Source organism: Ipomoea nil, unplaced genomic scaffold, assembly GCF_001879475.1.
Source record: "Ipomoea nil cultivar Tokyo-kokei standard unplaced genomic scaffold, Asagao_1.1 scaffold0848, whole genome shotgun sequence".
Lineage (NCBI taxonomy): Eukaryota > Viridiplantae > Streptophyta > Magnoliopsida > Solanales > Convolvulaceae > Ipomoea > Ipomoea nil.
This window is the reverse complement of record NW_017617276.1, coordinates 1,847,605-1,862,241: the sequence shown is the minus strand read 5'-3', so window position 1 is coordinate 1,862,241 and position 14,637 is coordinate 1,847,605. Positions and strand designations below refer to the sequence as shown.

General features: G+C 42.2%; 1 protein-coding gene across 1 annotated transcript; it reads left to right on the top strand.

Annotated features, from left to right (window-relative positions):
- Positions 1–10,700: 10,700 nt before the first annotated feature.
- On the top strand, positions 10,701–11,441 carry LOC109178471. The gene has a single exon (XM_019328105.1). The coding sequence runs from the start codon at positions 10,701–10,703 to the stop codon at positions 11,439–11,441; it is 741 nt and encodes a 246-aa protein (XP_019183650.1).
- Positions 11,442–14,637: the final 3,196 nt, after the last annotated feature.

Genomic DNA, 14,637 nt, shown 5'->3' with positions numbered 1-14,637 from the left:
TTTCATCATCATGATTTTTCGAGATCTGTCTAGCAGTCAAAGTTGACTCAAATAGACAACCGCTCTGATACCAATTGTTGGTCCCGATAGGGTGGTAGAAAGTCTAGAGGGGGGGGGGGTGAATAGACTTTCTAAACTTTTTCACAATTTAAATAACTCTTTGGTAACTGCAACTCTAAGTAGCAAGTAAATAGAGTAAGTTTAAACTGCACAGCGGAATAGGTAGTATGTAAAGAGTTAGGCCCAATTAATGAATTAAATACGCATGTAAGATAGAATAAAGTAACAGAGGTATCTTGAATATATATAAAGGAGACGGTTCACTCAATATATAATAACAATATTCAAGATTGTAAATAAATATCGTATCACGTCGACCGTGTAACGAATGTTACATGCAACACGTCAAACTTGCTTAGAATAATTCAATATTTAAGCTCGAGAAGTTTGACTCACATGCATACGTGAAGACACACTAAACCCGAACGATTAAGATTGATTGTGAATAGTAAACGGGTTAGTCGGATAAGATAGATAGATAGAGCAAATTATGTAAGTGCGGTATGTAAATGAGAGAGGCAATTTATAGTGGTTCGGAAGTGGCGTAATCTTCCTAGTCCACTTTTCTCCTTTCGCGTCTAGGAGAAATTCACTATTTTTCCACACACAGTTACAATAGTGAATAAGCGCTACACAAGCACTTCTTCCGGATGTCTTGCACACAGCTACACCCAACTCCAAGTGTCTCACACACAGCTACACTTAACTCCGAGTATTTCGCACACAGCTATACTCAACGCCAACTAAGTGTCTTGCACACAACTACACTTAGCAACTACGAGTGTTTTGCACACAGCTACACTCACTAGAGTATTTTGCACACAGCTATACTCTTTTTACAATTACAAATACAAAGGTAATTGTATCTCTCTCTCCAACTAGATTTGAGACTATTCAGACTAAGTCTCTAAGAATATTTGAGCACTTGCACTTTTTGAATTTTCGTGTGTATTGCTCTTCTATCTTGTGTCTATCTTGTACACCTCTGCTCCATACATACTTTGTCTTCAAGTCTTCATGGCTTTTTATAGGCAATCAAATATATCCGTTGGAGAGGGATAATTTGATATTTGAAATTTGAATCTTCAAAGCCTGGTATTGTTGACAATAGTAGGTCTTCAATTTTGATTTGATTGTCAACTTGCCTGACAAAATATTATCTTATCTCCAATTGATTTGTTCAAAATATTATTTTGTTGTCATATTGAATATCCAACGTATCTTTGAAATAAATTCATCTGATAGAATTTATTTCTAGGATAAGTTTTTATATTCATGTCTTCATAAATATTTTTCCGTTCTGATCAAATGTCTTTCAGGCAATTTTGGATTCTTGTGGCATGTGGGTAGACTTGGAATAAATTCCTTCGAATTGATTCAATTTCTGTTCATCTTGCTTCTTTGCCACATTGTGTTCCTTTGACTTTGAACATTGTGCTTTTCTGATTTGGTCACATTGTGCTCTTTTGCACATTGTGCTAAGTCCTTGGGGGGGGGGGGGAATCGATCTCGGGTGTGATCATTTTGAGTAAGAACTTCTACCATTTCGCCGTTAGGCTCATCCGGTCATTCTTTGCAACGCCATTCCTTTATGCTTCTTTCTCGGATGAATACTCATAGGACCAAAATTAATTTCTCAAATTAATTTTGTTCTTCATATGGTAGATTCCTTTTGATTCGTTATTCTGATTTATGATGCTTGTACTCAAAGACCTAAAAACAAAGGGGATCTAAAGTACATTTGGCTTCATCAAAACTTACAAAAATATTCCTATCAGCTTCCAAGATTCAACCTTTCACCTATTTGGACATCTAGGAGGGTAAGATCTAAGCCTATCTTGTGTTTTTGGTTCCATCTTAGGTGTCTTTTCTTAAAGGTAGGATCTTTATGATCTTTTGGTTTGTTCTTGAAGTGGGTTTGGAAAGTGAGCCTTGTAAGGAGCTTGTTGAGGTGTGAAGTGAAGTCTTTTAGTCTACAAGAGGTAACCCATGCTCTACAAAATCTATTTTGCTTACCTTTGTGATTATTTCTTGGATTCTACATGTGTTTTGCTATGAAATGTGAGTGTTTATGCATTTGTCTTGTGAAAATGCATATCTAGAGCTTGTGTTTAGGGTTCTTGTGTGCCATTGCTTGGCATTTCCTATGATTCAAGTCATTTTGTTGTATTGGGTGAGATTTGGTATGTTTTGGACTTGAATTTGAGCTTAGAGTTGAAAATCCCCCGAAGGGATTATTTTTGGACACAGGGATGTACCCGCGGGCGGAACGACGGGCAGAGCCCTACCCGCCGCCCACCCGCAGGTACATGGCCTCGTGGGTAGTGTACCCGCGGGCGGAACCACGGGTAGGGGCCTACCGGTGGGTCCACCCGCGGGGAACACTTCGGTGTTGTGATGGGATTTGTTCCCCGTGATTCTTTTGACTTCCCGATGTTCTTTTGTGGAACTATTTGAGTGTCTTCTTGATGTTTCGTATGTCTAGAACTATATGGTAGGTATCCATGTAGGATTTGGTATCTTGAATCGTGCTAAGTGTTCAACATTGTGTTTCGTTGAACCGTGGTGAGTCTTGTGTGTTCTTCGGAACTACGTTTGGTTTACCCGTTTGATAAGCATGCTAGTTTGGTATCTAAATGCTAGCGTGTGTGTTGTTTGTACCCTCCGATTGGTTGATGATAACTTGTGTTATTCATCGTTGTTGTTGTGGGCTGTGACCCATTCCTTGATTGAGTATGTTTCATACCTTCGTTGTAATCCGTTGATTGATTCCAGTTGAAGTGTGATGCGTGTGTGGCTTTACCTGGATTGCACGATTAGTGGTATGGGACACTAGTCACCAAGGTATTGCAGCGGTCCTCGTAGTGCCCGTGACGTGATTATGGAGTTGTGGCCTGAGTGATGGGTCCACGTGATTCTTGGGTGGCATGTGTTGCCGTTTGTGTGTACGGTACCTTTTGTACTATGAAATTGGTGGTCTCGTTGGTGGTCGTTGGTGGGGGACGACGGTCCCGGAGGGAAAAGGTTGGACTAAGAAGTACAGGGGTCCTGGAGGTAATGGTTGGAAAGAAGAAACAAGGTTGGGGGTAGCCATAAGGTTGGAACCGGGCATAAGGCAGGCATATCAACTCGTGATGGGTGATGTCACGAGGGCTATTGTAGCCGGTGTTGTTTGTTCTTCTCTTGTGACGTGTGTAATCACAGAGGCATGTGTTGCCTTGGCGTGTGTTGCCGGGTGTGTAAGTCTTATTCTTTTGCGTTGTACTTGTCGGGTTTTGATCTATTGAGTGATGATAGATCATGTCTTGACTCTTTTGTGAGTCGTGTTGTTCTTGTGGTCTTGGGATGTGTTCCCGTGTTGTTCGTTGAGAGCGTTGAGTCTTATGTTGGCTTTGACTCTTGCTTTTACACTTATATACATGTATTCCGTTTCGAAAATGGTTTGACAACTTATATCTTACCTATTTATGTTATTTCACATGTATTGGTGGGTTACCAGCATTATTCGCTGACCGGGCGTCGTCCCATGTTTATTTGTGATCTTTCAAGTGATGTCTAGACGAGAGCGGAGTCTAGTGCCCGATAGTATAGTACCTTTTGTTGGTTTTACGGCCTGTGAGCCGATGTAGTGATAGAGTTATGAGTTTGGGATAGTTGTATACCATGCAGATTTGGCCGTAGCGTTTATCATTGTTGGTAAACGTGGCATAACACCCCTGTTTTGGATTTACTTTTATCCAGTTACCTTTTATCTTCCGTTGTGCTAGTTTCTTCTTGTGATATCTGCATGTGTTAAGGCTTTTTATATAGCATGTTTTGGGGGGTGTTACACCCTTGAACCCTCCGCTCACGAATCTCTGGCTCAAAATCTACAACAACTAACTCAGGTCACCCAAGCACTAAGCGACGTTGTCCTCCGCAACAATAACCGACCACCACCACCACCAAACGGAAACTCAGATGTCGCTCGGCAAGTCTCAAGCCATCGCCCACCCACCTTCTCAGGAGAAGAGAACCCCACGATCCTCGAAGAATGGATCCAAACCTTCGACAAAATCCTCAGGATAGTAGAATGCCCAGAGGAACGCCGTGTAGAAATAGCCTCATTCTACTTTGGACACGAGGTCGATCTTTGGTGGATCCACGAAGGACCTGCTAATAGGCTAGAACCAGGGTTCAACTGGGAGTGCCTAAAAGCACGGCTACGGGAACGATTCTACCCCGCGCACATAAGGGCAAACATGTACGAAGAATTTCTCCACCTAAAACAAGAGATGGCCACCGTCATGGAATACCACAAACGATTCCTCGAGCTGGTTCGTTTCGCGCCCGAATTAGTTCCTACGGAAACATCCAAGATAGAGAAGTTTGTGACAGGCCTCAACTTTGAAGCCCGAAAGGCTCTAATCGTAAGCAAACCTCGAACCCTTAACGAAGCCTACACCAGCGCCGCCGACCTCTATCGAATCCAACTTCTACAACGGGGAGTTCAGGAACAGATCCGTAAGAGAAACGCGGGAAGCGGGGCGCTACCTATAAGAAGGGCTAGAAACGACTCTAACGCAAGGACGGTTAACCCGACTAGCCAAGGGCCATCCATGAGAAACAACGAAGCCAATGCAAGACCATTCCTTTGCCGAAGGTGCAACAAGGACCATAGGGGCAAGGATTGCCTGGGGAACCCCTGGCAGTGCTTCAACTGCGGGGGAGAAGGACACAAGTCCTTCCAGTGCACTCGATCCCCGAGCACACACCCTACGGTCATGGGCCAACAAGGAGGCGTGAATAACCAAGGGAGTTACGGTGCCCCTGGAAAGGTATTTGTCATTAGCCGCACCCAGGCCGATCTTGAAGCCGAAGCCAACATTAACACAAAAAACGAGGCCCTAGGGGACGAGGATCCCGCAAATCAATTAGAAAAAAATCAGGAAGAAGAATTCTACTTAGGATAATCTGTGAACCCCTGTAAAGCACCCTCTTAGTAGAATCACTTGTTTAGTTCAGCTATTTAGAAATTTTTATGACCTTAAATAAAAGACGAAGTCAATTAAATCAGCTTAAAGTGGAGGACTAAGATCACCCTCCCTTCTAATCCACGAGTCTCAAACCCAACACACGGTGAAGGTAAAAGTCCGACAAGGGAATCCGGTCAAAGCCACTTGCCACATCGGGTCAAAAGAAGGATAGGAAACCCAAGGCATGAAAGGAATGCACAAAAAAAAAGGTAATGTAACCAAAGGGAATTGAACCTTAGACCTCTTACTTATAAAACAAAGCCTTAACCACTAGGCTATAGGTGTTTCTTGACATCTTAAGGGGACACAACCTTCTTAAACCCCTCCAAATCCCTAAAATCACAAAAACCCCCAAATCAAAAACCCTTCTTCCTCTTCTTCCTCCCACTCCCACTCTCTCCATCTCTCTCCCCCTCTACGCCGGCCAGCCACCCGAAAAACTCAGCAGCCACACACCACCAGCCGCTCACCACTACGCCGCCGTCGACCGCCCACAACCACCCGGCCAACACCGCGAACCACCCACGACGAAGCCTCCCCGCAGGCGCCCTTCTCCCGTCAACATCCCAGCCAGCCCCCGCTGCCACACCTCAACGCCACCTCCAACCTCGCTGAAAGACAGCCGGGTCCCTCGCCGCCAACCCCGGGTCTCCGCAAGAACAAAGCCACGCCGCCGCCAGTCTCGCCGGAAGTACCGCGGGAACCCTGGCCGGAAAACTTCGCCGGAACGTCAAGGCCGCACCACCACCGCTTCTTGAAAAATCTTACAATGCCGAAAAAGCCTGTCGGTACCCGAGTCCCGGAATGGAACAACGCCGACAACACGGTGATCGGAGGTAAAGCCCTCGAACCCGACCAATTCTCTCCGGAGTTGGTCGATATGCTTAGATTCCAAGGCCTTTTGGACACCTATCTCGCAATTAAAGGAGATACGTATCCCGAATTGGTAAAAGAGTTCTATTGTCACTTGGTAGCCACCAAACGGGGGGACAAGTTGGAAGTTACCTCCAAGGTCTGGGGCAAGGAAATAGTGCTCTCCGAGGGCCGTTGGGCTAAACTCCTGAAACTGACCACCACGGGTGTGTCGGACTATGACCGGAGGGCATGGGTCAGTACCCAAAGCACAACCCAAAGCACAGGGTACAAGGATTACCTCGGGTATTTGCTAGGAAAAGAAGATGGTTTCACTTCGGCCACCAGGCCAAACAGGAAGTGGCTAACCGCCAAGCAGAAATTGCTAGTCATGAATGTGTCTGACAGCTTGTTGCCCACTAATAACAAGAGCAAGGACGTGGGGAGCTTGGAATGTACCTTTGCCTATTTCCTTTAGCATAAAGTCAAGTTCAATTTGCCCGCCCTTATGTTGAAACACATGGAATTTTGTTAATCTTGCAACCAGCTCAGCTTACCCTACGGGATGATCCTAAGTTGGATCATGGAAAGAAAAGGGGTGGACCTAAGCCACACGGAAGCCAAGCCCGTAAGTGGGATGGTTTTCAATGCCCAGAATCTCCGCCGCAATGACATCTACCATGTCGGAGAGGGACAATACATCACTCTCGAGGAGGTTTGCCTGAAACCCACAGAAGAACGACGAATGCTGGTTGAACAGTTGGAAATCTCTAACAAGAAACTGAGATGGGCAATGCAAGAATGTGGAGAACAAGAGGAATAGGAAGAAGACAGCGAACCTAACCCGCCTGCACCCGCACAAGAAAGAAGAAACATAGAGGGCCGAGATAAGAGGTCCACCAATGAGCACATCCTCGCGCAGCTCACCAAGCAGAACTGGATTATGGATGACGGGTTCTCATCATTAATTCTCGCAACAAACTCATTAGACTGGAGAGTGGCTGCAATCGAGGCCATGTTGGGCACACGCGAGGCGTCCAGCTCAAGAGCAGGAAACCAAGGTAGACCCAAACTTTCCAAACACTACTTGCCGCCAACCTAACCAAACTCCACTCTACCCCCAGAAAATGACACGTGGAGCCGCATTTCCTAAACCAGGAGGCCGAATGCGTGACGTCCAGGGGCAATAGAATGGATCCATGCACAGGCTTCGGGGACGAAGCCTCTTGTAAGGGGGAGGGTGTAACACCCTGTGTTACGGCCTCTAACCCAGACTATTTATTTAATTGCTTACCATTAAAAGAGGTTTAAATCCCCTTAATTAATTAAGAAAGGTCCATCATGGATCATGGACCCTTATCCTTAAACCAAACCCTTAGTCCTATAAGGAATAGAATAAGTGAATCCTTACCATTCAAACCTTCGTTAGGACTCTTAAATATATATAAGAACCTAGGAGGCACATAGAAACCCCACCACAATAGGTTCCACCACACAAGAACCCCAGGAATTCGCTTGTCACCAAATGTAGGAGAAATCACGAAGATGAGATCTTAGAGAAAGAACCTTAGTAGCCAAGGATTATAATTAAGGTTAGAGGTAACCCATGTCTCAACAAAACCTATTTTCCTTGTTATATCTTTTTCATTGGCTTCCTTGATATCTGATTCTGTGCTCGAGTCTTGATAAAGCTTTGCCTGAGATTTATATTGTGTTTGTGAGATGATCTTGAGGTTTATGTGTTGATCTTGATACTTATGTGATAATCTTGATGATTCTTGATTCTATGATAAATTATATGAACGATCTTGTGTTTTAATTATGGCTAGAGCCCTAGGTTAATAAAACGTGAATTTCGTATTATGTGACTTTGGTATGTTTGGGTGGGATTTTGCATGTTCGGGTGTTGAGTCTTGGCATGTTTAGGAGTCGTGTTAGGATGTATTTGGTGTGATTCTTGGGTTAAATCCGTTACTTGAATACGTGGTATCGTCGTTGTGTTTGAATGTGTCTGGACATGGTTTCGGGTTCCACAAGGGATCCCGGGACCAGAATATTACATAGGAGTCAGTGGGGGGTTGGTGGGCGCAGGGGCACCCGCCACCTACCCGCTGCCCGTGCCCTCTTCCCAACGGGCAGCCGGTGGGCAGGCGACTGCCCGCCAGGCACCCGCTGGCTTATGGTTCGCCGCCGACGGGTAGCCCTCCACCCGCCGGCCACCCGCTGAAATTTCGGTACGAGTCGTGATGTTTTTCCCCGTTTGATGTTTCCCCGTGTCCCGTGGTTTCCCATTGTATCCCGTTTGTTGTATGCGAGTCTAGTTTGATGTATCGGGTACCATTCTTAGAATGAAAGAGTCTTGTGTATTGCATGCTATTTGAATTGGTATCCCGTTGGCCTAGGAGGAAGGTGTATGATCCCTTAGGAGTGTCGTGAGTAGTTTGATGTGGTTTGTTAGGTATATATTAGGATAAGTGTTGCCCGATGATTCCCCCTCCTTATGTGTTAATGTGGGTTGCATGTTGCTTGGCTTCTGTGTTAATTGTGCATGATACCCCAATTGGCTGCAATCAGTTGGCTATAATGACCATCTGATGGGTTGAGAACCATCAGGTGTTAACCCGACCGGTTGCGATCGGTCGGCTATATAGGCAGTTGGATGGGTTGAGAACCATCGACTGTTAGTTATATATATATATATATATATATATATATATATATATATATATATATATATATATATATATATATAGGGCTGTGGTCCATAATGTGGTTGCGATCAGATATACATGATAATAGGGCTGCAGCCCACCGTTTGGTTGCGATCAAACGTTATGATATAAATGAGCTGCGGTTCATCGATTGATTGCGATCAATCTCCTTGTTCTGCGGTACAAGTAGGGTGCTGCGAGGCCATGTCAGAGCTATATGCACTGACACTTCGTGTATGGGCACATGAAGGGTCCTGCGGCACCACCAAATGTGTAAACATGTTTTATTGTTGATTGTGGCTGAAATAGTAATTGAATATTGATATGATTGATATGGAATAGTCTTGTGACCTTAGGGTGCATGCTAGAATCTTTATGTGTGTGATTAATTATATTGAATGTGTCTGCCCCTGCTTGTTTGAGTCTACTCTCGGTTTTAAATTAGAGTTTCATAAATATATATGTATTCCGACTTCAAAATGATTTTCCTTATATATCTACCTATATTGTACTTAACGCGTTGGAGTGGGTTACCAGCATTATTCACTGAACAGATATATTTGGCTTTCAGGCACAGATGAGTAGCTCCGGAGCGCGCTAGTCGGACACGTGGACCTAACTAGATTATTTCTTTTATCGGCCTGCGTGCCTTGAAGTTGTACTAGACATTGATTTAAGGATCTCTGTTGTTTGGATAGTTTAGCTTGTGCATCTGAGTTCTCCAGCTCAGATGTGGCATAGCACCCCGACACTTATGTTTAGTTATGCTCTATTTGAGAATTTATAATGGAATTACCTTTATTATATAAGTTTTAAAAGTCTCGAAAATTTGGGACCACACTAATTAATTAATGGGGATTCTAGTCTGATTAAATCCTTTTTAATTATATGGTAACATAATTAATTAAATAATTAATCCGGATACAGAGGCCGTAACACGGGGTGTTACAAATATATTTTGAAGTACTTATTTAAAAATAATTGGGCATTATCTCATTCGCGCAATGCCCCTGTAAAACTAGTAATTTATAAAGGATAAGGTATATGTTACGAACAAATTAAAAAGAATTCTCAAAGAAAAAAAAAAGAGGAAATAATGTTAAATAGACCACTTAACTTATCACTTTAGTGCAACTGAATAATTAAACTTAAAAAGTGTGTAATCGAACAATAAAACAGGTAAAATATGTGCAATTGGGATATTTTTGAATTTCTTTAATTTAAATGCAATTTGAGTTGCAAATTAAACATTTCAACCTTTCTTTCTAACTAGTATCTCAGAAGAAAGGATGACTCTTAGTACCAACCATCGAATTCAACCGAAAAAAATTGAAAAAATGTCTCAATTTCACATATGTTTCTTGTTTGATGATGATTATATTGCATATTTTTTAAATTCAATTATCCAGTTACACACAAGTAATAAGTTTACTGAACAATTTGACACTTTTATAAGAAAAATATTAATATTAAAGTAATTAGTATCTACTTAAAAGTAAATAATAGTTTTTTGAGAAGGAAAAGTAAATTATAGTTTAAAAAGTAATTAAATTATGTTTAATTATTTTCAAAAAAAAAATTATGTTAATTAAATTAGTGATAATGAGATCGAGTTTGTTTGAATGTAATAAAACGAGGTCCTCCGATAAAATAGACAGGCCAAGGACAAAAAGCAAGTCAAAAGATCCAATTCCACCGGATGTAATTACTTCCGTAAACATATTTTACTCCAAGAATAAGGCAGATCAGAGAGAGGCGAAAAGTATATGGGAGTTGTTGTTATTGTTGTTTCTGGGCGGGTGGACACAAAAGATTGCAGCGCGAATCCTTGTATCAACGCGGCAGAAAACAACAAAAACACAACATGAAACATTAAGATGGCTCCATTTCTAAAAATTGTCTTCAAACATCACCAAAAAATAGCTTGCTGATGAAGCCTTGTCATTTCCCCGGCCATGCAAAGCACAGACTCGTAGCATTTCACCACTAGCTGCTGCTACCTGCCGGCCATTGCCGCCTACATAGATAGCCATATTTTGCCGTCTTACACCGCCGCTCTTCCATGGACGGGCGGGTCTCACCGGTCGGGGGCGATGGCCGGAAGGGTGACCCAGCGTTAACATCCTTGACGTTTTCGCTGCCCGTCCAACCGGGAGAGGCTCCCGAGACCTACGTCGTCCAAATCCCTCGCGACCAAGTTTACCGCGTCCCGCCGCCGGAAAATGCCAAAATCGTCGAGGGTTACCAGGAGATGCGGTCCACTAATAAGAAGGATACACGGCTTCGCAAATGTTGCTTTTGGTTCCTCGTCCCTCTCGTAGTCCTAGGGATCCTGATTGGCACCATCGTCGGATCTATCAACGCTATGTACACCCCTAAATCCCCAAAATTCTCCATCGCCGCAATCCAATACAAGAAATCCGCACGACATCCCACGTTCCATATCTCGTTGCACGTTCATAACATCAACCAGAGAATGAAGGTTTCGTTCGGAGACGGAGGTAAATCCTCGCTGGTTTTCAAGAACCGTGTCATCGGAAAGGGGAAATATCCATCGGTTTCCGTAAAACCAAAGAAATCAACGGACGTTGATTTGAAGATGGTTGCGAAACTTTCCGGCGATTTACGCAAGGAGCTCAACGGTCGCAGGAAGAAATTGATGGCGTTGAAGATCAGTGTGCCAATGGAGATTTCGAGTTGGGCTAAGGGGAAGAAAAAAGACATAAGTATTAAGTGTGTTTTCAAGGTGGGTTCATTGGCAAAGAGCACAGATTTATCGGAAGAATGTCAAGCAGATTTTTAAAACGTACAGATTTTTATGTCACTGTAGCCATGATCATCATATTCATTCTCCCTTGCCTCCCCCTTTTCATTTTTTCTTTTCTCTTTGATAAGAGGTTTTGACCCTTTCAAAAAAAAAAAAAAAAAAAGAGGTTTTGACATTTCTTGTTCCTTGTTTGAATTCATTATATTATAAAATTCTTCGAGGTTTTGACATTTCACATCCATCTGGATATAAAATATATATATATATATATATATATATATATATATATATATATATATATATATATATATATAATTAATTAACGCATGCATGTGATGACAAAAAAACTTATTACATCAGATGAGGTGATATGCAGAATAATGGAATTGGAATTGAATCATAGCCCAGAATCTGATTATATGAAGAATCCATGATGTTAAGTGTACGTATTGCATGCATGTCTGAGGACATTATTTCTTGCCGTTCCCTCTTTCACCTCATTCACACTTGATCTGATGGAGGGGATCGGAGTGAGAACTAAACCTTAAATCTTACTGAGAATTACATGTTTATGCTATTTCACTATGAGGTCTTTTGGTGGTAGGTGATCATGATTTGATACATGGGATGTGATTAAGATCGTCATTGGCTCAGTGTTGACAAAAATCAAATTTGTGACTATTAGAATGAGAATCATTTTCTATTCACACAATCACACCTTTTAAGAAAAACTCTAACTTATTAAAATATTTAATCTTAACACAAACCATACTTGAAAAAAAAAAAAAATCCCTCCATATTTATTTTTTTTTTTACATATTTACAATGAGTAATGCTAGGCATGCATCCCTCTACTTTTCATGGCTTTTATTTACCACTTAAGTTGGAAAAAAACTAAACTATTTTTTCACCCATGAAAATGCTTTTACTATTTAACATCCTGTGCGCCCTTTAATTTAATTAAGTAATATTAAGGAGAGATTCTAGGAATAGGGGTGGGCATTCAAAAAATTGGAATAGGGGTGGGCAATACCTAAGGAATCCGAATAACCCGCCCCGCCTAACCTGAAATCCAACTCCAAGGAAATAGAGATCTAAACCTGTATTACAAATATCCTCCCTATTAGGACTTTATGTATTTGAGTCAATTTAGGTATCCTACTCTATTCCTTATGAGATTCTTTTCTGTATATATTTCCTTTACCTGAACTCATTGTAATTAAGTTCGATTAATACAATTCCATTAGTTCTCATCTGGTATCAGTTAACTAGGATTTTATTCTTAAAAAAAAAAAAAAAAAAAAAAACCTTCAAAGGTACTGTGCATCGAAGGAATCAAATTCAATTTGAAATTGAATTTGATTTGGATGATTTAAATTGCAAATCGTACCTTATGTCGCAACATCACAACGTGGATAATCATCAAGTGGCGGAAGAGATGGGTCAACACTGGCGTAATCAATGTGGCGAACATGGTTTCAATGTTCAGTGTCAAATTTGTAAAGATTTTGGTCACACGGGAGCCAATTGTTTTTGGCGCTATGATGATCGTTGTCAAATTTGTAAAGGTTTTGGTCACACGGGAGCCAATTGTTTTTGGCGCTATGATGATCTGTGTCAAATTTGTAAAAGTTTCGGTCACACGGGAACCAATTGTTTTTGACGTTATTCAGGGGCTCCGGATTCTCAGGTTAATTTTGTATTTCAGGATGGTTTGGGAACTAAAACATCGTCAAACAATTCAGATAATGGTGGGTCTCAAATGTGGATTCCAGACACTGGTGCTACCTGATGGTTTTTGGGTTTTCGGGCCCAAGGAGGTCCAACACAACCTTTAGCTGGAGGATACACCTTTCACATGCGGCTTATAGGAAAATAAGTAGAAAATATAACTCGATGCTTTTGTACGTGGAAACCGAAAGGAAAACCACGGGCCTTTTTAGGCGGTGCCAAGCCTAACTCCACTATATATTTTTGTAGGTGTCTTTGTACATGTTGTAGGACTATTTTGTGTATATGATTTTGTGTAGAGATAGAGCTACTATACTTTGTACATTTGAGATGGAGTCTTCTTCATGCATGGGAGAGTGGTGGAGTCTTCTAGTGTGTAGGAAGAGTGCTTGGGAGAGTCCTCCTATGTGTGGATGAATGATTGGAGTCTTCCTTGAGAGAGTGTTTTTAGAAGAGTGATATGTGGCCTCCCCCTCCTTGTGCTCTTCTTCTCCTTTTTGTAGCTAGCCCATCCCCAAAAGTGTTTGTTGGACCATTAGTAGGGTATTGATGGGTGATAATTAGGGGGTTATGGGCATTAAGTTGGTTGATAAAGTGTCTAACGGCTAGTTAGTAAGTAGGGTAATGATTAGGTAATAATAGGGTAGTAAATAGGTTTCATGGGTGATGATGTAGGAATAACGGCTAGTTAGACCGACCCCCTACCCGTGCTAATCCCACACTCGCGCCGACTCCTCGGCTTGGCCTGTATCTCTTTTGGGCTTACTCCATTTTCCTCTTGGGCTTCTCTTCTTCTTCTGGGCTTGATCTCTTTTCTTCTTGGGCCCCGAGCCCATGGGGTTCACACCCCATCAACTAGTCCCTCACTTTTCTATGTCTCGCACTCAGCAGGGCATGGAAAAGTATATTGTCTCGCCTCGAAATTCCCTTTATTAGCCGCCTTGATTTTTGTCGACTCTTTATTCAAGATTCCAAACAACTCCATCCTCAAGACTTCTCTTGGTTTGCCATATGACCGACTGCTTCAGTGGATGTGACCCTCTGGCTTCGAGCCCCTTTTTTCTTTAGCCGTCTTGGCTGTAACTTTTTCTTTCTCTAATAAACTTCTAAGGGTTCGGACCCTTGATTCCTTCTTTATTCGCCGAGTCCCTCAGTCGAGGCGACTCTTTGGTGGTAGCTTCTTTTCCTTCTAAGAAATGTCTAGCGTCGGAACCCTGGTTTCTTTCCTCCTTTCCTCTAAGAAACGTCTAAGGATCGGAACCCTTGTTTCTTTTCTCTTTTCTTCTAGAAACGTCTAAGGGTCGGAACCCTTGTTTCTTTTCTCTTTTCTCTAGAAACGTCTAAGGATCGGAACCCTTGTTTCTTTTCTCTTTTCTTCTAGAAACGTCTAAGGGTCGGAACCCTTGTTTCTTTTCTCTTTTCTCTAGAAACGTCTAAGGATCGGAACCCTTGTTTCTTTTCTCTTTTCTTCTAGAAACGTCTAAGGGTCGGAACCCCTGTT

Bases quoted from the DNA above. Each gene is read 5' to 3' on its own strand.
- LOC109178471 (XM_019328105.1), top strand. From the start codon at position 10,701: ATGGACGGGCGGGTCTCACCGGTCGGGGGCGATGGCCGGAAGGGTGAC.